The 24235-nt window shown below is 36.5% G+C and overlaps 1 protein-coding gene across 1 annotated transcript; it reads left to right on the top strand.

Moving 5' to 3' along the window:
- The first annotated feature begins 2000 nt into the window (after positions 1–2000).
- cmn (calymmin) lies at positions 2001–23830 on the top strand. The gene is made up of 37 exons (XM_073866499.1): positions 2001–2024; positions 2498–2570; positions 2627–2680; positions 3959–3997; positions 7922–7972; positions 8050–8103; positions 8202–8240; positions 8323–8373; positions 8481–8534; positions 8612–8662; positions 9115–9162; positions 12567–12617; positions 12712–12768; positions 12845–12877; positions 13031–13087; positions 13171–13203; positions 13329–13373; positions 13471–13521; positions 14018–14059; positions 14142–14687; positions 14816–14881; positions 15054–15107; positions 15226–15270; positions 15501–15557; positions 15720–15758; positions 16222–16284; positions 16377–16442; positions 16569–16622; positions 16714–16782; positions 18285–18353; positions 18585–18644; positions 18933–19001; positions 19152–19235; positions 19349–19387; positions 22367–22666; positions 22771–22824; positions 22957–23830. Exons 1-37 carry the CDS (start codon positions 2001–2003, stop codon positions 22959–22961), a joined length of 2646 nt encoding a protein of 881 aa, XP_073722600.1. The 3' UTR covers positions 22962–23830.
- Positions 23831–24235: the final 405 nt, after the last annotated feature.

The following is a 24235-nucleotide window of genomic DNA, read 5'->3' as shown; positions in this document are numbered from 1 at the left end:
AAATCTGTGACAGACATATAGCAAGTGACTAGCTAAGCACACAATTCAATTAATGTGAACAAACCATGAACTCCTCTTTATACTGCTCAGACATAACATTTTCTGGTAAAAATTTGCACCTGCTTTTTTTTCCATCATCTAAAACATTTGATCAGTTTACCAATTAGGTTGCATGAGAACCAAGATATTAAAAAGTGTGAATATTTGACAAGAGAAAAAAAGAGAGATATAAGTGATTATAGGGCATTGGTTAGTTATGATTGACCATTATTGACACATAGACCATTACGTAGTCAAAATGTAAAGTTGATATGAGTTGAAATCTGTCCTATAGTATATATTTATATTTAGCACATGAACGTTAGGTATACATCAAGTTTTTATGAGCCCACAGAGGGGGGATACGAAAGCTGGTCTCTTTTTCGGATGGCCCCTAAGAGGAGGTGCCGCTGGGCACAGAGGGTTTATAAAGGTTGCGTCATGTGTCTATGAAGCCATCTTCTTTCAAATTTGGCCATTTTCCTGTCTCCTCATTTCCTTGGTTCTTTTCTTTAGCTTTCTACACAATGTTAAAATGGACACTTTTAAAGATGATGTTATTGCTCTGGATGACAAGAGTGACACTTCAGGGCGGCACAGGTAAGGATGCCCAAAAGATTTTTACACCTGTTGTGTAGAACCTATGTTGTAATTTAGATATATGCTCTTTGACCTTGAAAAGAAAGACAGATAAGCTTAAAATAATCAATGCATCTCACTGTTTTAAGCATTGCTAGGCAGAAACTTTGCAGAAGAGCAGCCAGTGTGGATGAATAATGCTTGTGATGCGTAAAAAGCAATACTCATGGAGAACTTTATTTTGACTTTAAGGTAGAAGTAGACATTACACTGTGAAAAAATTCTGTAGAAATTTGCAGCTGGGTTGCCGGTAACTTACCGTAGATTTAAATGTATGTTATTACTGGCAACATTTTGTTCAAAGTTAAATTAACTCCAAACACCCACAACTCTTTGTCCTTACAGAATAAAACTAGAAAAACAGCATCAAGCAAAACATTCTGCGAAACAATATATGAATCAAAAAACTGAAAAAGGTTGATGATGATTTCTGATTCCCAGAATGCTTTGCATGAGGCTGTTATTGTATAGTTTTATTCTGTAAAGATAAAGACTTTTTAATATTTAACATTTATTCAACTTTGAACAAACTCTTGCCAGTAAATAACATAAATTTTAATCTACGGTAATTTACCAGCAACCCAGCTGCAATACTGTATTTTCTACTGATTTTTTTACAGTGTTTAATTTGCAAAAAGACATTATTTATAGCCTATTTTTGTTAAGCTTGTTCAACCATTAACTGTTATTTTTGTATTGTGATGCAATTTATCAAATGTTGCTGCTTTAATGTGGAAAAAAATACAATGTGATATGACCAGTATTCAGATTTTTGTGTTTTTGTTTTGCTTTTTATTATCAGACTACCATTGTAAAGTAGAGCGATATGTAAAGTGGGGCATTTACTGTATAACGTGAAATTATAGTTATCTGAGTTTTCCTTTTGCAAATATAACAAACACCCATTAGTAAGTAAATTTACTTAGTAAATGTTACTGTTTCGTAATAATATCTCATTATCTCATACCCAAATGTCTCCAGCTGGAGATTAAAGTATTATCTTATTTGCTATTGGAGTTTCTTAAAAATAGGTGATTGTATATCTATATCTGTATGTGTGACCTAAAATTGATTTTTTTATGAAACATTTTTGTCATTGCACTTATTGCTAAAAATCAAATCTGTAATAATCCAACCCAATTAGTAATACAAAAAATAAGCTATAATTTGATCTCCATGTCCACTACACCAACCATTTCCTGAAAATCCTAACAGCATTTTGTGAAACATCTTTCCACTGCCAAAAGCTTCTTTAACACCAAATCAAAGTCAATGAGGTTTTCCTGACAGTACCTTTCTAAATGTAACATCCCGTTGTGAGAATGGCATTTTATTACTTGTACACAGTCAGTCAGTGTCTATTACGTTTTTCCATTGCCTCCATTATGATGCCATTATTTTTTGCCATGTGCTTAATATATTTAGATTGCAGCGTAATGTCATTCACATTTCACATGTGAAAGCAAATAAAATTCATGGAAATATAGACAAACTACACTTCAAACTAAATTTCATAATAAATAGAGAACTATTAGGAGTAAAATTTTCTGAAACTATTATTTTCAGGATATGGCTTTTGCCCAAATAGCAAATAACCGAAAGTGAAATGTATGAATTTTTTTTTCATTTAGTTAAATATTTACTTTTTGGTTTTAAAAATCCAGCTAATATTTTGTGACATAAAATTCAAACATTTTGTTTTATGCTGCTAGCTCCAGGAAATAATGGGGAGTCATCAACCTGCAATCACTTTAGTGGCTTTAATACTTCACTTTGTACGTTCATTTAAAATGTCCATCTTTTTTAAAATCCTCTGCAGGTCAAAGTGCCTTTCTTCCAGCAGCCAATGGAAATGAAGCTCAATTCAAAGGTAAAGATTATTCCCTCTAATGGTAAGAGAGTACTTTTGTGCAGTTTTTATATCTGATATTGCATGTTTGTCTTATAGGTTTTGGAGCTTTAGCCACTGCCAAACAAAATGGATATGGAGGGAAACCCAATGGTGAACAAACATAATTTTCAGTACAGTGAGTGCAGTATGTGTGCATTACAGTTTTTATTTAATTTACCATTTTACAACTGTTGCAGTTCCTGTTTCCCAAAATGTATATGGAGGAAAGCCTATGTGTAAGTACATTTTATATTACTATAAGTGTAGGCTACTAGTGACATTTATTTTTACTAACCACATATTTTCATGAATCACCAGACTACGGTGCTGTGTCTGCAATAGCAAACGGACATGGAACCAAACCCAATGGTATGTCATTTATGAAATTAACCAATGAAAGGATGGTGAGCAGAGTATTTCCAATACTGAACATTGATTTGGCCTATTTATTTATTCCCATTGAATTTAATATTTACCTGTGTTTTAAAAGTATGATGTAACAAATGTATACTAAAAATTACTAGTGACATTAAATTCACACAAAATTGTAAGTAAGCAATATGGTACGAGAGGCTGTGCTGTATCGTGAATAAGTAACGGCTGAAGGGCGTTGTTAAGCGCGAAGCGGAGTGCCTGCAACCCCTTCAGCCGTTACTTATTCACGATACAGCACTTGCCTCGAGTACCTTATTGCTTTTATAAAATGGTTACCACACAATATTAAAGTAAAAAAAAATATTAGTGCAACTTTCATGAAGTTAAATCAATAAAAGCATTCCTTCCGCTAGAAAAAATAGTCCCTGACTGCAAACAACAACATGAAAGCTCAAATAAAAACAACAAACTGTTCTCAGACTTTGTCTCATTATGGGGCGGTTTCCCGGACAGGGATTATATATAGTCCTGGACTTAAACACTTTTAAGAACTCTCCAAACTGAAAACAACTTGCACTGACATATCTTAAAATACATCAGTGCCCTTTGTTTTACCTCAAAATGCACACAGGTAATGTATTTAGTAAGGCATGTTTGTTAAAACTAGCTATATTTCCTAATTAAACTAAGGCTTAGTCCTGGATTAAGCTAATCCTGGTCAGGGAAACCGCCCCTGTATGTTTATGTGTTGCTAAGGGTGTTGCTAAGGGCGCAGTGATATTAAATATCACCGTTGGGTGAAGCGGTCATAGCAGTGTTTTATTGTGAATAAAGCACACCTATTGACCAATCAGAATCAAGGATTGGAACTAACCGTTTTATAAGTAATATTATTTGCTTTTTTAAATTTTAATAGAACAATATTTAGTAAATATTTATTGAATCTTTATTACATTAGATAGTTGTAAAAATACAATTTACACAATATTCTATGTGTATTCGTAAATGTTTCAGGATATGGAGGCCCACCTGCTGTAGCTCCTGGAAATAATGGTGAGTTCAATGACTAATATCAATCAGCAGATGAGCTCATGCAAAACCCTCTATGTGTCTGCAATACTTTCTTGTAAATTAGCATTTTCAGACTTTTCATTAATTCTGCCAACAAATCTGTATTTCTGAATGCCCTGAGGCTGGGATTAGGCCGTTTTGAAACAAAAGTGTTTGATGAATGTATAATACGTGCCGAGAGCATTCAGTTAATATCATTATCTAATTTTTGACGGATGTGGCGTTTGCAGATTTTGCATCTGAGCTCAATTCTTTTCTAACTGTAATTTGCATTACTCTGCTGTGCATACTCATTAAATACGTGCTGTATGACTGTATAACTTTCTTGAATCCTCTGGAGGTCAAAGTGCCTTTCTTTCAGCAGCCAATGGAAATGGTGCTCAATTTAAAGGTAAAGATTATTCCCCGAAATGGTAAAACAGAGTATTTTTGCAATGTTTACGTCTGATTTTGTTCGTCTCATATGTTTTGGAGCTTCAGCTACAGCCAAACAAAATGGATATGGACCCAATGGTAAACAAACATAATTGAAATAGACAGTGTGTGTGTGTGTAGAGCTAAACATGTTGTTTTTATTTTTATTTAATTTAACATTGAAATGTATTGTTGCAGTCCCTGTTTCCCAAAATGTATATGGTAGTAAGTACACGAGTAAGACTTTATAGGGCGTTTTCCCAGACAGGGTTAAGATTAATCCAGGACTAGGCTTTGGTTATATTAGGACATTTAAGTAGTTTTTACAAACAAACCTTACAAAAAACTAAACTGGTGTGCATCTTGAGACAAAACAATGGCACTGATATATGTTAAGATACGTCAGTACAAGGTGTTTTCAAATTAAGGCAATTCAAGCATGCATTTTTGGGACTAGGATAAGACCTGTCCAGGAAACCACCCCTATTTGTCCTAGTGACATTTATATTTTACTAAATTTTTTTCATGAATCACCAGACTATGGTACTGTGTCTGCTATAGCAAATGGACATGGAGCCAAACCCAATGGTATGTAATTTATAAAACGGTGAGCAGAGTATTTCTACTTGTAAACACAAATGTTGTTTGAAACATTTATTTTCTTTGCCATTAAATATTTATGGTTTACAAAAATCACTGGCATAAGACGTAACAAGTGTATACCTCAAAATTGGTTTAATGATCGTTTAAATTTACATTTAAGCATTTAGCAGACGCTTTTATCCAAAACAACTTACAAAGATTAGGAAACAATAAAAGCGATATGTCATAGAGAGGCAATAGTACTAAAGTTATGACTATTTCTAAACAATACCTGTTGAGAGAAAAAGAGAGTTTTTTGAAGAGATGGGTATTTAATTGTTTTTTGAATGTTGCAAGAGATGTGACTGACTGGATTGCAATAGGAAGGTCATTCCACCAGCAGGGAGAAGTGGAGGAAAATGAGCGGGAATGTGTTTTATTGCCCCTTTGTGAAGGTAACACAAGGTGCTGCTAATTTGCTAAGCATAAGGTTCTGGATGGGGTGTAGAAGATAAGGTATGAAGGTATGAAAGTATGCCGATGCGGTCCCTGTGAAAGTTCTGTAGGTGAGTAGTAGCGACATGGACCTGATACAAGCTTCAATCAGTAGCCAGTGGAGACTGATGAAGAGCGGCGTTACATGAGACCTTTTGGGCTCCTGGAAGATAAGCCGAGCTGTTGTATTCTGAACCAATTTGAGTGGTTTAATGGACCTTACAGTAATGCCAGCAGTAGTCCAGCCTAGAGATTACAGGGACCTGAATCAGAAGTTGTGCAACATGCTCTGTAAGATATGGCCGTATCTTCCTGATATTGTATAACGCAAAACGATGCTGTCTTTGCAATGTTGTAAGAGAAGGACAGTTCGTTATCAAAGACTACATAGAGGTTTCTTGCAGATTTGGAAGAAGAAATGGTTGTGTTGTGCTGCTATGGTGGGATCTTCAAAGTGAAATTAGAAGAAGATCTGGGTGTCATCAGCATAGCAGTAATAGGAGAAGCCATGTGCCTGTATGATAGGTCCTAAGGATGTTGTGTAGATGGAAAAGGAGTGGACCAAGCACTGATCCCTGAGGGATGCCCAGTGATCATCTGGTGAGCTGTGGAACGTGCACCCTTCCACAACATCCTGAAGGACCTCTTGGGAAGATAAGATGTGAACCATTGGAGGAGAGTGATCCTTAGTGGTGATAGGGTGGCAAGTAGGATCTGATGTTTGACTGTGTCAAAGGCTGCCGATAAGTCTAGTAAAATCAAAACTGAGAGTTTGGATTCTGCCTCAGCTAGCCATAATACTTCCTACCGCTAATAGCGCTGTTTCGGTGGAGTGGTTGCATTTGAAGCCTGACTGATTGTCATCAAGTAGGTCTTCTGAGATAGAAAGGAAGATACCTGGTTAAAAACAGCTCTCTCAAGTGTTGTTGGGATGAACGGAAGAAGTGAGACAGGTCTGTAACTGTCAGTGAGAGAGGGGTTCAGCTTGGTTTTTTAAAGCAGTAGTGTGACCAGGGCCTGCTTGAAAGTGGCTGGAAAGCAGGGAGATGTTGATAATATGTGTTAGTGCTGGTGTAAGCGTGTCTGAAATGGGCTGTAATAAATGGGAGGGAATTGGGTCAAGGAGGCATGTGGTGGGGTGTGTGGAAAGAAGCTTAAGAACTTTGGTGTCAGTCAATGGAGAGAAAGAGGAGAAATGAAAGTCAGATGTAAGTGTAGTGTATTCTGAAGTACGTGATGAAGAGAATTGGTTACTGATGGATGAAGTTTTGTTAGTGAAAAAGTGAAAAGTCATATCAGCTGACAAAGAGGAGGTGGGTGGAGGGGGACAGAGGAGAGAGTTAAAAGTTTTAAACAGCTGCCTTGTGTTGGGGCGTTAGTTACCTTGGTGGTGAAAAGGATGTTTTAGCTGTAGTGACTGCAACAAAGAAAGAGGAGAGAAGTGACTGGTAGTGACAAAGCTCAGCCCAGATGTGTGCCATTTTCTTTCAGCCCTGAGTGTAGTCCATTGCTCACTGAAAAAATCAGACACCCATGGGCATGAGGGAGTAGCACAAGCTGGTCTGGATGACAGAGGACATAGAGTATCTAAACATGATGTTAGAGTAGAGCATAAGGTGTCAGTGGCAGCATCAGCATCTAAAGACATGAAGTGACATGAAAGAGAAGATGCCACCTCAGTGGAGAGGGTCCTAGGGGAAAGTGAGTGAAGGTAATGCCTGAAATTAACTGGAGGCGGCATGGGTGTGTGTGAAGTAGGAAGGTGTATGTTGAAAGTGATGAAAAAGTGGTCAGATAGATGGAGAGGAACGACTTTAATGTTGTTCATAGTGCAGTTGTGCGTGTAGATAAGATCAAGCTGGTTTCCTGATCTGTGAGTGGCAGCAGTGGTGAGGAGAGTTAGGTTGAATGAGGAGGTGTGTTGAAGTCCGCAGCGTAGGGCTTCTCCAGGTGAATGTTAAAAGTCCCCGAGTACTATGAGAGCGCTGCCGTCTTCAGGGAATGTTGAGGGCAACATATCCAGCTCCTCTATAAAGTTCAGAAGTGGACCTGAAACTGCTTATACAGCACTGTTGAAGAATAAGTTAGAACCACTAATGCTACTGTTCATACACACATGTTGCAGTAAGCATGCAGGAGGATTCTGCTGCAATGTTTAGCACAATATCCTTTAAACAGGTCTAGACAGGTGGAGCTGGGGGTGGAGGTAGGTGGGTGATTGTAAGAGTTCTGATAATGTGCTGTGCCATACTGCAACACAGTAACAAGGCTATTTAAGTGTATGAAGAAGCATGCATACCTAAAAAAATTAAACGATCTTTGAGTCACAATGTGTAAGCTGATTGCAAGATCTGGAGTTTAAGGTCAATGTTCACTAACCTTTATGAGTTTTTATCTTTTTTGAATCCTCTGCAGGTCAAAATGTCTTTCTTCCAGCAGCCAATAGAAATGGAGCTCAGTTCAAAGGTAAAGATGATTTCCTTTAATGGTAATGGAGTATTTTTGCAGTTTTAACTTCTGACATTGGCATGTTGGTCACATAGGTTTTGGAGCTTTAGCAGCAGCCAAACATAATGGATATGGAGCAAAACCCAATGGTGAGGAAACATAATTTGAAGTACAGTAAAGTACAGTAAATGTGTACAGTTGGATTTTTATTTCATTTTAAACTTTTGTATTCTCCACATATTTGCAGCACCTGTTGTCCAGAATGGATATGGAGGAAAATCTATGAGTACGTACATAAATATTATATCTGCCATGGTGATATTTATATTTTATCACTTAACTAAACATATTTTTTCATTAATCACCAGACTATGGAGCTGTGTCTGCTATTGCAAATGGACAAGAAGCCAAACCCAATGGTATGCCATTTATCAAACATTTAAAGTTAGTTAGTTAAACTTAAAGTTAAAAAAGATATGTTAAGTTGCAGTATTCTACCACAATACTGATGTCTGTTGACATTCAGGTGGTTACAAGAGCAAACAAACTCAACCTGGATATGGAGGTCACCCTCCATATGGTACGACCTACATATTACCCACTCATAAAATCCTGTTCTTTACCTTATGACCATTTTATATTTTATTATTGCTTTAGGTGGAATTGGAATGGGAATGATGAAACAGCAACCAGCCAATCAAAGAGGAGGTACATATTATTATATAATGATGAAGTAGTTATCCAATTGTCTTCTGCATATCACACATTTATTTATAAAGCATAATCAAAACAGATTTTTTTAAATATAGTATTTACCTCATGTATATATAGAAGGCATGATAGTGTAGATAAAAAATGCTTACAAATGATATGTAACATTCAGGCACAAGAGAGAGGTGGAAACTCAAACACAGTTTGATTAGTGGGTTTATATAAAAAGGCAAACCAAATACACCCAAAGGAAAAACAGTTAAATAGGTTAAATAGTTCTGATGGAGAGAAATCACTGTTTGGGCTTTTTTCTGCGATAACAACCTGGTGTCTATACATTAGCCCTTACTTAATAAACTCCTTTAACACAGTGTGATGTTTTTTGGACAAAAAAATGTGCTGAACTACATAACATAAACTATATGTGTTGTGTGACTTTATGCTTCCAGGTTATGGAAATGGTTATGGATATAACCACAGAGCTCCAGCGTTTGGTGGTGAGAATAATTTTACTGTGTTAAGATAATTTGATATCTGCATACATGCAAAGCCAATATAGGCCCTGTCCCAAATGGCACACTCGTGGACCTCCTTAGAGTCCGCACTTTGATGACATCATGTAGTGCAGACCTTAGGGACCCTTGACGCAAGTCCAAGAGGGCGCACCAAAGTCGTATTTTGGGACAGACTCAAGCGTCACGCCGGAAATAGGAAGAGAAGTTGCCCATCAATTTGAACTCCTCCCTTTCGTCATTGATTGATCTGATTGCTCTTTCGCAAGGACTTCTAAATGATAAATGGATTACATTTATAGAGTACTTTCACAGACCCATTGCCATCCAAAGTGCTTTAAAAGTTGCCTCACATTCATCCATTCACTCATTCATTCATACACCGATGGCAGTGTCAGCCATGCAAGGCGCCATCCAGCTTGTCGGGGGCAGCTGGGGTTAGGTGTCTTACTCAAGGACACATCAACACTTGGTCAGGTGGAGCCGGGGATTAAACCACCAACCTTCCGGTTTGTAGACAACCTACATACAACAACTTCTGGGTTGGTAAAGTCTTGCTTCAGTGTGGGCTTCGCTGAAGACCGCATCAAGGGTGCAAAGGGGGCACTGATAAGCATAAAAATGACAGATGGGACACCCTATGGACTCGTAGACTAAGCGAGCACGCGTAATTTAAGGCCACGAGATCGAAATTTTTACCTAGTATAAAAGACAACATTATTAATCTTTAAATTAAAGTTTATTAAATGACACTGGTATTTAATGTATAAACATAATAAACAACCATTTTGTTTTATTTTCGCATGTACATTTTAACACCGTTGAATTAGGAATTAATTGATAATTGTGTTCCCTGGGCTTTGGCACTGAGTACACTCTAAAAACAAATACTAAATTGTTTACAAACCATGGTTGGGTACAATATGAACAATCCCAACAGTTGGTTTAAATGAATATAAAAACCATTGGCTGGATCAAATTATTCTCATGTGGCTTCGGAGCCCAAGGGCAGAAGCACAAAGGCAAATGCAAAAGGGACAAAGTTTGCCAGTATTTTGGGCAAAGGCAGCAGCAAAGGCATCTCAAGATGTTGATGACTTCTTTGAATGCATTGGCTGCATTTTTAATTTGGGTGCACCAGCCGGCCTTATCAAGGGCAGCAAACTCCAACTTCTTTTGATTCAAGGCAGTCCATTTCAGATGTAACTTTCTTCATATGAAAATTCTTTCTTTGGGCGGCCCCGGTGTGTGTACCCTGTGGCCAGCTATCCAAAGAATACCTGCTTTGACATCAAAACATGGCCAGATCATCGGAGCTGCTTTTTCAGAATCATGGCTTCATTGCTTCTTGCTTGGTAACTTTGTCCTGCCAGCGGATCTTCATAATTGATCGGGAATAGCGCTGATGGAACTGCTCCAGCTGTTTGATGTCTCTGGTATAGTGTCTATGTTTCACAGCCATACAGAAGCAACGAGAGGACAACTGCTCTGTGCATTTTAAGCTTGGTAGAGGGCCAGATGCCGCTATGTTGTAGAACATACTACTAGCCTTGCTTCACACCATTGGAGATAATAAATTGATCGGATTGACAGGAATTCTCTGGTCATGTTGATATGGAACAACTAATTCAGTTTGGTAAACTTGGCTAGGCTGCCGAGTTTTCTGAGTATTAGCCACAGGGCATCTCTGTTAACAATGTTGAATGCCTTAGTGAGATCAATGAAGACCATATAGAGGTTTAAAGCCACAAGCATTAATAAACTTGCCTGCGGCGGAGAGCAAAGACGTACCTCTTAAGTTGCTACATTTAGCTTTTGCACCTTTGTTCTTATACAGGGCAACTATTGTGGTATCACAAAACTTCCTCTTCCCAAATGCTGGTCAGAACTATGTAGAATGCCGTGACTGGCTATGTTGTATGCCAAGTTTATGACCTTAGCACGCCTTCAGGGGTGAAGAACGATGTACCAACGAAGTTTCAACCTGATTGGCTGTGATCTGTTTAGCATTCTGCTCCTCTCATGGCCCTAGTGACAAAGACATATTTGATGTCTCTCTGGCGCACACAGATATAGTGTATCATGTGCCACTGCTTGGATCTAGGGTGCATCCAAGTTGTCTTGTACTGGTGCGCCATCTTGAATATATTGTTTGTGATGGTAAGCTCAAACTCTGCACATTTATGGAGCAGCAGTATGCCATTGCTTATTGTCTTTCCCACTCCATGCTTCCTGAGCACTCTTTCCCACCCAGTATAATCTTGGCCTACACAAGCATTAAAGTCCCCTAAAAGGATCAACTTGTCACTGACTGGTACCAAGCGCAACATGGAGCTTAGGTCAACGTAAATTGCTCAATTGTCTCCTCTGCATCGGTTTGTGTGATCGTCGCATACTGAGGGGTACGATGATCTTCATGAGCCTGTCGTTAATTCCCACATGGAGGCTGGTTTAATGGCCATTTCAACGCCATTGATCCTATCTTTTTTTCTGGGCTTTTAATTTCCAAAAGAATGTGAGAGATCCTTTATCAGGGAGGCATGTGTTGGATGCGTGCAAGCTCTTATGCAACAAATGCAGTTCTCCTTTCAGGTCTTACAAGCCTGTGTCTTTTCTGTCCAGGACTTTCTGACATTTCATTCTACCAGTAGGAGCTTTTTTATCTGAATTGTGTTTTTATTTCTATTTTGACTGCTTCATGAATGATCTGCGAACTGCGTTTTTTTTGGCCAAATATATATGGGGCAGGCAATGTTTGGGCCACCTTTTCTAGACCCCTCTCTTTTTAAGGGAGAGCAGTGCTATCATGGAAAGGGCTGCTCAGTTACCCAAACTTCTTTCCTGCCCCGAGTTGGAGCCAAACAACCACTTGCTCATGGGCCACCTACGTGCAGGTTTGTGGCTACACCTCCACTTGTTGCATCGGCACTCCCCCATCGCCGTAGGAATTTTTTGGAAACCTGTGCATGAAGGAGATTTAAGTGGAAGAGCCTGTGTACAAAGACAGTCCCACTCGCTCTGCATCAGAATCCACTGACACAAAAATCTTTACACCTGGAGACTTCATCAGCTGCAATGGATGACCATGCTTTCTTTAATGCTCTATTATGCCCTTAGCATTCCACGCTGCATTGCGGCTCTGCCTTTCTGACCATTAAAGCTTACTAGTGCTTTTTTCTATTCAGTCTGCCAGGAGCAGTCCAGCTAGCTGGATGAGCAATGCCCTGAATCCCCGAGGGTCAGTGATCCAGTGGCTACCCTCAAACTGGTTCAGCCGTCTTGTTGAGTCGTTCCTTTGTAGCAAATTAAATCTTGACACATTCAATGATGTTGAAATAATACTAGATGCTTAATTGTTACTTTTGTTACTTCTTACTTTTGTTTGTCAGGATATGGTATGGGGCCTGGTGCTCCTAATGGACAAGGAACTAAACCTAATGGTAACCTTGAAATTTACTTGATGTATGAAATATCATATAAATGTGTGTTTTATAAGACACCACAGTTTAAAGTCTATAATTAATTGCCTTACAGGATATGGTGTTCCTTCTGGATATCCCAATGGCGGGGCGGCCAAAGGACCTAAGCCAGGTCCTTACATTAGTTTTTCATCAACAGCTGTATTTTAAATTGAAGTAAACTGATTTATGGCTGGTTATGTTAACAGGATTTGGAGGAGCAGTTAAGGGACCTAATACTGGTAAACTATTTGATGTTACAAAGTCTTTTCATTTACTTTGATAAATAATATAATTTTGGACAAGGAACTAAACCGAATAGTAACCTTGAAATTTACTTGATGTAAGAAATATAAGACACAACGGATTAAAGTCTATAATTAATTGCCTTACAGGATATGGTGTTCCTTCTGGATATCCCAATGGCGGGGCGGCCAAAGGACCTAAGCCAGGTACACCTGCCTTGCATTAGTTTTTCATCAACATCTGTATTTTAAATTGAAGTAAACTGATTTATGGCTGGTTATGTTCACAGGATTTGGAGGAGCAGTTAAAGGACCTAATGCTGGTAAACTATTTGATGTTACAAAGTCATTAACTTTTATCAATAGTATAATTATTTTGAATATATTTACATAACAGACTCAATATAATTAGATTAAAACATTTTTCTCCAATTGGGCTTTTCTCTAGGACATATGGGCTATCCAAATATTGGGATTAAGGGACCTAAATCAGGTAAACTTTTTGTGGTTCTGCATGATCAATTTGATACCCTCAATCAGATATTTGGACACCATCTAAATCTCATGTTTTTGGGGGGTCTGACTTATAGGATATGGTGCTAAGGCTGGAACCACCAATAGACAAGGAGTCAAGCCCAATGGTAAATTTCGCATAATCATTAGGCTACTATCTTAAGATGAATAGTTCACACATGCTCAAAGCAACCTATCATCCAACATATTGACTATTTAAGTTGTTTATCATTTTATCCTTTAAAGAAGACAATTTACAATATATCAAATGAAAGAACAGAACATCTGCTTAAAAAAATCCTATCTTCATTTTTATGATCTCTCAAATAGGGGCAGGTTTCTTACCAAATACCAAATTACTAAACAAAAGTTAAGATAATTGTATTGTAAAGAACTTTTGTTAGAGATCAGATTCAGAACGATAATACTGTTTTTGGATCTATGGATGATTCAGTGTTTTATGAGTTGGGTAAGAGCGTTGTTTGGCAGCATAGCCATTAAACAGAAAAGTTATATATTGGAAGTTTAGTTCTTTAGAACTGTGCAACATTTAGAAAAATAATAGAAAAATGATGACTGATAAAACCATCGCTAAAATATAAATATCACCCCTGTGATCTCTAGGATATGGTCTTCCTGCTGGCATAACCAAAGGTGTTAAATCAGGTAAAGCATGATTTTATTAAACTGACATTTTAAAGAGAAAACGCATGTATAGTTTGTTCCTTCAAATTTATTTGGTTTCTAGGATATGCCCCTATAAAAAATGGAAATGGGGGGGCTTTCGGCGGAAAGGGACCTAAAGGGGAACATCTCCCAGCATCATCTAAAACAAAGGGCATTTTACCACTAGCTGATCATGAGTCAAGCACAAGATTACCTTCAGCACTACAACCAACTAAAGACATTGCATCCGTTCTGCAACAAACAAAGGGACCAAGAGCATTACTTCCACAGGGCAAAGCCCCCAAACCATTGTCACCTTATCCTGGTGTACCACAAGGAATGCTTTCAAATCAATTAGTGCAGGGTCCATCCTCTTATAAACCAGGTAAAGCTTACAAACCAGCAGCCCATGCGCCTGTTGCCTCACAAACCAAAGGTTTGAAACCAGATGCACCAATAGTTTCCCAAAAACAAGAAGCACTTTCTGCGGCAGGGTCAGCTCCAAAAGGGAAAGCTCCAAAACCCTTTCCTCAAGTTCCAGAGACTGTTGCGATGGGACCACAAGAAGTCATTACACAGGAACAAAGCATGAGACCTGTGGTACCACAACCAATTACTCCACAAGCTGGTATTTCTTCAACAGCTTTCTAATTTAAAAATTTCTTATTTTTAATTTGTATTTATTTAACACCTTATCTTAGGTGTTAATTTCAGTTTGCTTACTTATAATTTGTTAAATTTTTGTGGGATAAACAGAACTCGCTGGTCTGGGACAAACTAATGGACAGCAGCAGCAGCAGCAGGCTAAACCTACAAAACCTGGTAATACATAACTTTAAACCCAACAATTTAATATTACATTGAAATCATGACATTAAATGCAGTAACTGATAGTTAGTAAGCACAATGAAGTTTACGTCTTCTAGAATGTTGGCTAATTCATTTATGTTGTGGATTATAACAAAATGTTTTAATGGGTCTTATAAAATTTTAGATTGTGGTCCTGGAGGAAGACCTAATGGACAGTGGATCAAGCTGCCAAGTCCTGGTAAATCTTGTTATCATATATTTATTGTCATCTAAATGAATTTAAGACTTTTTCTAAATGTTTGTCCAGTACTGTTAAAAGCAGTCAGACTAAAACTAGTAATGTAATATGTTTGCAGGGTCAATGTACCCCAAACAAAATGGGGCAAAGCCATCACATCCAGGTAAAGTCCTATAAACATTACACATAACTTTTAGTTTAATAAAAAATGACTGATAAAACTATAGAAATAATCTCAGTTGTATGCCATGTATTTTAGAGTTTGGTATTGTTTGTTGTGGCTGTTTAAACACTCTGGATTAAGGGATCCTTTGGGGAAAAACATGTAGAGCTTTACAACAAGGCAGATATGGCAGTTGGTATTAAATTGTCTGTCAATACTTCTGTAACTAGCTTTTGGAGCAGGAGTGAGTGGCTCTGCTGTACCTGGAATGACCAATGGCTACAAAGGTAAAAATGTATATATGAAAATGGCACAATACTTAGACTAAAACAGTCCTGATACTTGATAATATTTGCTTTTGTAGTCAGCTGAGACTCCATGATATAAGTACCATTTTATTTTCTTGATAATATATAATCATATAGATATTTTGTATCTAAACATTTAAGGTCAAGCTGTCCTTGATGGAGCTGTCAAAGGCAAAGCAGGTATGACTAAACATACTAACTAAACGTCACATTTCCTCAAACACAGGAACAACATTAAATCTAAGAAATTTTCATGTCTTTACATTTTATTGTAGTATTAAAAAATATTAATATTAATATTAATATATATATAATTTTATTATAATAGTATGAAATTGTATCGTGAAAACCAAATTTCTTTGTCATTTTAATATGATATTTACATATGACAATGACTATTGGATTGTTAAGCCTCCTTAATAAAGGCAACTTGCACTTGAAGAAGTTGTTTGTCTAGGCGCAGTGCCCTACCAAAATTATTGTCAATTGAACACAGTGCTTTTAAAGATTAAAGAGTACGTTTATTGTTTTTGGAGCAAATTTGTGTGTTTACTTAATTATTTCTTTGCTGGACCTTTTAAAGAAGAAAAACTTAATAGAAATGTTAACTTACAAAATTTAGATTTTTCTTTGATTTTGACAGCTGGTCCTCAAGGCATGCTACCAAAAGGTTTAAGATCAAAAGGAAAATCCCAAACAAAATATGGTAAATGTATTTGCTGCATAATAATAATAATACAAATATCAGTTTTAAACCAATTTAAACCCAATTTAATAAACTTTTTTGTGATGCAACAGGCATAGGTGGACGGGCTTTTGGTGGTTCCCCGAATGGGTATCAAATGAACCCCTTTGGAAAATATGGTATGGCCTATCTTCTTCACATTTTTATTTTAAAATGTTGAGCATATATGTGGTTGTTGTGTAGAGATAAGAGTTGGGGTTAACCCTGACTTGAGTGTATGTGATATATTAGGTTTTTCCTCGTAGGTAATGGCGGTCTGCAATATGGAACCAAACCTTACAATGCAGGGGGAACATATGGTACATTTTGAATTTTATTCTTAAAATTCTTTATATCTGTTTTGCTCGCTTTTTTCCACAATAGTTTTTCTATGAATACATGAATCTTCAGGTTTTGGCGGTTTACCCTATAATAATCAGCCCTTTGGACATGGTGGTGACAAATTCTCTGGAAAACATGGTGATTATCATTTATAATTTAAATTTATAACAACAATTCTTCATTTAATTTATTTATTTTATTTTGAAACGGTTTTTAAATGTTCATATTTTGTCTACAGAAAACATATATAAACTGATATCTACATCAATCAATCAAGCACTTTATTGTGGCTTTATTAAGTGCAAAAATTATCCAGAGACAGTTTTACATGTCCATTTACAATCCTAGAATTTGCCCCCAAGATGAAATGGTCTATTATTACCTTATTTATTAGAAAGGGTCATGAATAATAATGTTGAGCTCTGCTCTGACTGGCTGTGTCACAGAGTGGCTCATTTCTGTAGCTTTTTGTGTGTGTAAACAGACCTTTTATTTGAGGCTGTATCTGACGAAGATATGGTATTTGAGGAATAATCAATTGTTTGGGGATTGTTAAAGAGCACCAATTATCCTACTCACGATTTTACATTTCATTTTGTGTATCGCGAGTTATCGTCTCCAATGTAAATCTCTTTTCTTGGACTACAACAAACACATAGATTGTAGGCAACAGTTTACTTGATGTAGACAAGACCGACATTATCATAATTCCTCCCGCTTCAGACTCAACCTGTAAGTTAACTCCTGTTATCATTGCATTGTGATTGAATCTTTTAAACATGGTAAGGAGCGTCACATTTTCAGCTGACATCAGAGGTATTCGGGGCAATCATAACATACAGATTAGCTTGCCAATTGGATGCCACTGCGCTTTTCAGAACAATGAGTTTTGTATCAGTGTGTTTGTGAAAGGGAGGAATTTATGGAGCAAAAAAAATGTACGGTATGTGGAAAATAATGTGTTTTTTTGAGCCATAAACTACTAGAACACATGGTATTATACCAAATACACAAAATAATGTTGTTTTTAGCAATGTAATAGGTGCTCTTTAAGGGACGTTTCTAAGTGGTAAGTTTGTGGGGTTTTTTTAGTATGGACCAACAAAACGTAACTGTCTGTAACATCAATAGTAGAAGTTCAGCCTAAACGCTAGCATATAGCATTAACTAGCATATAGCGCTAACTTAGCAGTAACAACTTTGTTTTAGCATTGTAACAAAATTGTATCTTATTTAATGTGTAATTTATTGTTGTGGGCAAACATCTCGACTATAACGTCACAGTTGGTGTTATGTTGAGATAACACCAACTGTGCTGGCCTGTTTTCCAGTGGTCTTTTGCATGCACAAGGTTTACATAAGAAGGAGGAAACAATCGTGTTTAAGGCTCAGAATATGCCATGACCATGTAGAGAGCTCTTATTATTCATCTATGCCTACGTAAATACAGTTTTACATTCTACGGCACCTTGAATAAAAGTTCATACATAGTTCTTGTAAAAAATGTTATACAATCGAAAAGAACAGGGATAAAGCAGAAGCTTAATGAATCAGAAGCTTAATCTTGATGCCATGTATTGATTTACTGTAAGTTTTTACTGTACTGTTGGTGATTTAAGCTATATTATAAACTCTCTCAGGATTTGGGGGTCTTCCAAATGGTGGTCAGTCATTTGGCCTTGGGACTGATGCTAAATCTGTGAAATATGGTAAGAAAGATTTGTGGAGAGATTGTAGACTTGCATTGCAATGGCAGTACTGTATGTCCTCTTTCCCTCTTCACTCCAGAATTTTATTAAACAGTATTTAGTAAAAAAAATTATTTTTTTATTTGTTAATCTCAAAATAAAAGTTCCACTTCATATTGCTATTGCATTCATTCACTAAAAGCCTTCATTTTCACATTAATAAAATAATTTATCAATCGATGTGTATTCTAGGTAATCCAGCTGTGCCATATGAGTTCCTTGGCCCAGTGACAGATGGACAATCTGTTGAAGGTACATTTCCATCTATAACAATAATGAATTTTAACAGTATTGTTTTTATACAATAATAATAAGTACTGTTCTTAACAAATCCATTTCAGAAAGTACCATTACAGGTGGTTGCAAAGACTAACATTAATACTGATATTTATTATTACTATATTATTACGAACATTATTACTATTATTTTTGGTCATAGCACTTTCTTTTGTAAGTGATCAGATTTTGCACCTGGTGGCAAAAAAAGATAAGCTACATGCATCTGATATGTTAAATTCCTGTCATCTTTTATTTAAACAGAAAGCAGAAATCTGGAGGCTTTGCACCAGGGCCCTCAGATTGATGGACAGAAATCTATTGACCATTTTGGTAAGTCATGTGTGTCCATTGCTATTTTAGACACGTATACAAGAAACATTACATTTATTGTTTTATATTTATCCAGTGCAACTTGAAGTACATTGGGTTGTTTCATAAACATCAAATCTATAAGTAGATCTGTATCTATGGTTAAATCAGGTGAAGGAGAGGTCCCACCCCAGCCTGATCAACCTGCGATACTGGCAGCTGTAGATCAACCTGCAAAATCCACTGACAAATATGGTATACACATTTGATAATATACTGTACAAAAATAAGTTTGTGTGTCTAAAAATGCTATATATGCTTATTTGTTTTATGTGCCATAGACATTCCTTATATTTTATTCTTTCCAGAAACGGGACACTATGCCAATGAAAGAATACAACCAGAAGGTAAAAATCTTCCCTTCAAGCTTCACATGTGTGCGCAGTATAAAAATGTATAGCAATACATTCACAAGAAAGTCTATTAAGCAATGTGAAATTTGCAGTGTGCAGTTTAGACTTCACAGTTTTTTTCTTACACAAAACGTTTTGTTATTTTGTCTAAACAATCTTTTAGCAGTCGGACTATTTCTTTAAATATATGCATCATGTTACATAATTCAAGTTTGACTTTTATTTATTTTCTTCAACATTTCATATAAATTTCACATTTGAAGGATCTTAGGATCTAGCATAGCATTTGGATATGTCATTCAATATTGGCGTACTCGACAGGATAATCCTGTCACACTGATCATTTCTGCAACACTGTTTAATCCTTTACATTCCTTTCTGGTACTATTGCAATGTGTTATTGCTACACAGTTCATTGTATTATACCATGTTCATGATTTCTGCCTCTCTTGCCTAGTTAAGCTGGTACGTACTGTAGGGCTATGTTTAGAACAAATATAGTGGGGTAACGGATCATAGTTGACAGAAAGCATGTGACCTTGGGATTAACTGCAAAGTTTATCAACATTGAGTTTAAGCGCTCTTTCTCTCTCCTTCTCTGTCTCTTAGTGATTTCAGCAAGAAAGTGGGTTTTTGCATATACACTGTCCAAAACAATGCTAAATTGTTTTTCCTAAACTGTCACTGGGGCAGTACCAAAATGTATATATATGTACCAAAATATGCCTTTGTTTTGTTTCCACCGGGCAGTACGTTACAGTACATTACAGTATGGTACAGAATAATGTCTGTTTCCATTGTCAGTGTAACCAAAATACCACACTGTACCACTTTTTTGGGACCCTTCTGTTGGTGTACTTAGGATAGTAGTGCTACGTGTTTCAATTCCCCCTTTATGGCACCTTTAGAACTTATAAAATAAGGTAGTAATGTTTAGAAACTTACAGATCTAAAATGGGATATAGATGTTACAAAACATGTCATCTTCTTCAGAGCCTGTGCTACTTGTACTTTCGTACTCTAAATCGTCTGTGTTATCTTAATCAATACATTGCACAAATTCTTCCAATGCAGCAGGAAGTATAAACTTCTTTTTTTTGTCCTGGATCCATTGTAACTGATGTTAGCAAGCCTTGTGTTGGTTAACAGGTGAATCTGTATGCATCACATTTAGTGCGGTTCCTTTCCAGAAAGAAAAGTTTACACAAACATAAACAAAACTGTAACACAGTATCATATAGTTCCACACATGACCTTGACAAGACTTTATCAAAACTATTGTTTCATTTTTTTTACTAAACTTATTTGTCTATGCATAACCTATGCAGGAAGCGCTTCTTCTTTAATAAAATTTTAATTTAATAAAGTAACAAAGCTAGTTTTCATAAAAAATAATGTAAGTTATATTAATTCTGTTTTAGACACTTATTAAATGCATTGATAAGTTTGGCTTTAATGAAGAACATATTAGATCAGTAAAATGTATCTAATAAACAGAAGCACGACCTGGCGATTACTAGATTTCAGGATGTAAATAATGGAAGTTTTGCAGTTTTTTGCCAGTTAGCATGTTTTGGCAAATATTTACTACACACTAAAAAATGCTGGGTTATTTTCAACCCAGCATTGGGTCAAAAGGGGACGAGCCCAGCAGCTAGGCTAGGTTGAAATTAGGTACAAAGTGTTTATATTTGACCCAACAATGGGTTAAAACATCCCACAACTGCTTAAAATTATACCAAATTGTTACAGTTTGGTATAAGACAAAAATTCTTTGTTTAAAAAATACAAATGGTTCTGGTTAGCTGGCCAATCGGAGGACACTGCGCTTTTTGGAATAAGCCTTGCACAAAATCAACGTGTTTCAGTGAGGAAGGGAGTAGAGAAGCAACAATAATGTATGGTGAAAAAAAATATTTTTTAACCATAAACCACAAAAACAAAAATTTTACAACAAATACACAAAATTATGGGGTTTTAACAATGTAATAGGGGCTCTTTAAGACTAAAGTCTCAAATCTTTTTGTGAGATAAAGAGCATCACAGTTTGATTTCAAGCATTAATTTCAATCGCTGACATGACCTTACTCAGTCAATATTATGTTTATATTTTCACAGAATGTCATTCACATAGGGTAATTTCATGTAGAAAACAATAAACCTCAAATAAATATTATGCATATTTTTCTTGGCAGAATTTATCATTATAATTAACTTAATTAATTGCAGGAAATGGGATTCAAGTCAAAAACATTTTCCCCCATTTGTGTCCCCCACATTCTCAAATCATAGTTACACCCTCTGAATTTTATTTCAAGACCACAACTGATGGCACATCACAAATTTATTTTTTATCATTAATTTTATGCAGTTTATTTAGGTTTGGCATATAATGTTGGCATTGTTTAAGCATTGTTTAAGTTTCTCCCAATGACAATTTTTCTAATTTTATTTCTAAAAAAACTGCATTGTGTTAAGTGGATGGCAAGCCATGGAAAGACAGTTCAGAATAAATGGTTAAGTTGATTTCAGCTCTTTAGTGTTTGTTCACTTTTATTTGCTTATAGACAATAATAAATTCCCACATATCCGCAATGCCTTTGATTATTTTATCAGCTTCTGCTATTAGCGGTGCTAACCCTGCTTTCAAGCCCAAAAGTCTTGTCTCGGTCTCTGCCTGTCTTGGTCTTGGTCATGACTTGGTCTTGTTTTAGGTGGTCTTGACTACAACACTAGTCTTTGGTACCAATATGTACTGTAACTGGGCACTAATTTTAGGTGCAAAGGCCCAGAGACAGCTAGGGAAATTTTTCTTAGCGTATCTTACTGCTGTTTGATGTCTTAAAGTCCAAGTAGTGTTAAAGCAGGAGTGGTAATTCAGCGTCATTGGTTATTTATCCTTATGTTTTTTCTTTATTCATATTTATTTTATCTTAACACATCTTTCTCTTTCGTTTTTTGTCTTTTGTTTAGTTGTTTCATTCCCTGCTGCTCCCACTGAAGGCCCCGTCCCTGACGTTCCAGCAATCACCTCATTTGACTCCGCCCACTTATCAACTGGCTCCTCCCTCTCACTTGAGGGCTCCCCTCTTGCACTCCTCCCAGTGCCTGTAGAGTCTGCGGTGTCTGATGTTGTTTCTGAGGTGTCCACCTCGCCTTTGTCCCCTCAGCCTGAACTGCCCACTTTAATGCTGCAGCCTGCACCACCACAACAGATCCACATCCAACAGCACATGAAGTTCCACTTCCACCCACAAGGCAAATCTCAGACAGGTAATCTACCTAGGTTATTTAGAGAGCACTAAGTTAGTGAGCACATCTTTAAATTGTAAAAACTACATTTCTTTTTTTTTACCATGCATTAAAATATTTTTTAGGAGGAAAGGAAGACAAATATCATTTGAATGGATTCTTTGGCAGCAAATACCAAGGTATGTCTAATACATATTAAATGAACATTATCTCATGATATGTCTCAATTATTTTATAATTAACTATATTCTATAATTTTTTATATATTCTAAATAATATACTCACATCCCTATTCTCATTTCTCTTCTTAGGATAATTTGGAAGTGAAGCTCACCGTGTAAAGTTGTATCTTCACCAGTGGCAGCTCGTGACTGCACTTCGGAGGGGCTCAAATTCAAAATATGTGCTCGGAGTGTCATGTGTGTTGCTCGTGTTTTCAAAATATGTGTATGTTGCATCATGTGAACCATGTGCCTCATGTGTTTTGTCAAAATAAGTGCATGCTGCACGCGTCAAAACCGTTTATGATAAAAGATCGCAAAATACATGCAAGACACTCCCTTAACAGTAAACACTGATTGCGCTAGAGATTATGCGAGTATTTGGCAAACATGAGCGTCTCTTTTATCATAAACCCTTTAGACGTGTCTGCAGCAGGCAGACTAAGGCAGACTTTTTTTGACAAAACACGTGATGCACATAGGTTCACTCGACGCGCGAACACATTTTGGGATGACGAACCACACACATGACGGGCTACATACATGTTGTGACGTACTTCGCATCGAGCGCCCTCAAAAAAAAAAAAGAAGTCACCGGCCGCCACTGATCTTCACTTGATATTTTGTCTGTGAATTGTTGTATATTTTTCTATATTTTTTATGTTTTTCTGTATTTACCTGTAGTTTTGTATTTTTTATGTATTTTTTAGTCCATTAAAAGGTTCCTGTTAAAAATATATTTCACAAATGACAAATTTGGACATTTTACATTACTTATAAGTATCTATCTGTGTTTTACATCTTTCTTTGTCAGTTCTTGTTCAGAATTTCTTAATACAAAATGTTTAGCATTTTATGTCTGTAGCTGTCTATGCTGTTTTACTAGAAACTGTATTATTTATTACTGTATATTATTTTCTGTCAGTAATGTCGGTAAAACAAGTAAATCAAACTCTAAACCTAATCCTCTGGAATACATTTTTCGTCATTTTCAGTATGTTTCAACACTTTTGAAATGTATACTGCAAGGGTATCAACGAGTACCCAAAAAAGTCACTTTTTAAATGTCTAAATACAATAAACACACATTTCAAGCAAAATATTACCCAATTTAACATTTTTAGATTAAAATAAAAACTAAAATGGCTGGGTTATTTTTAATCCATGCTGAATAAATATTGGACAGAATGCATGCTGGGTTAAAAGTCACCCTGTGCTGGGTTAAAATTACCCAATGTTGGGTTGTCATTATGCATTGGGTCAATTTTAACCCAGCGGTGTGTTCTGTCCAATATTTACCCAAAATTAACCCAAACATTTTTTAGAGTTTAAGTGATGATAAAACAATAAATGAAGAGTTTCGTTGCAA

Source organism: Misgurnus anguillicaudatus, chromosome 4 (genome assembly GCF_027580225.2).
Source record: "Misgurnus anguillicaudatus chromosome 4, ASM2758022v2, whole genome shotgun sequence".
NCBI lineage: Eukaryota > Metazoa > Chordata > Actinopteri > Cypriniformes > Cobitidae > Misgurnus > Misgurnus anguillicaudatus.
This window is presented reverse-complemented; position numbering and strand designations above follow the sequence as displayed.

Coding starts and splice junctions, on each gene's coding strand:
- cmn (XM_073866499.1), top strand. CDS start 2,001: ATGGCATTTTATTACTTGTACACA. Junction 12,769..12,844: donor GGCCAAAGGACCTAAGCCAG/GTCCTTACATTA, acceptor TTATGTTAACAG/GATTTGGAGGAGCAGTTAAG. Junction 16,623..16,713: donor CAATGCAGGGGGAACATATG/GTACATTTTGAA, acceptor ATGAATCTTCAG/GTTTTGGCGGTTTACCCTAT.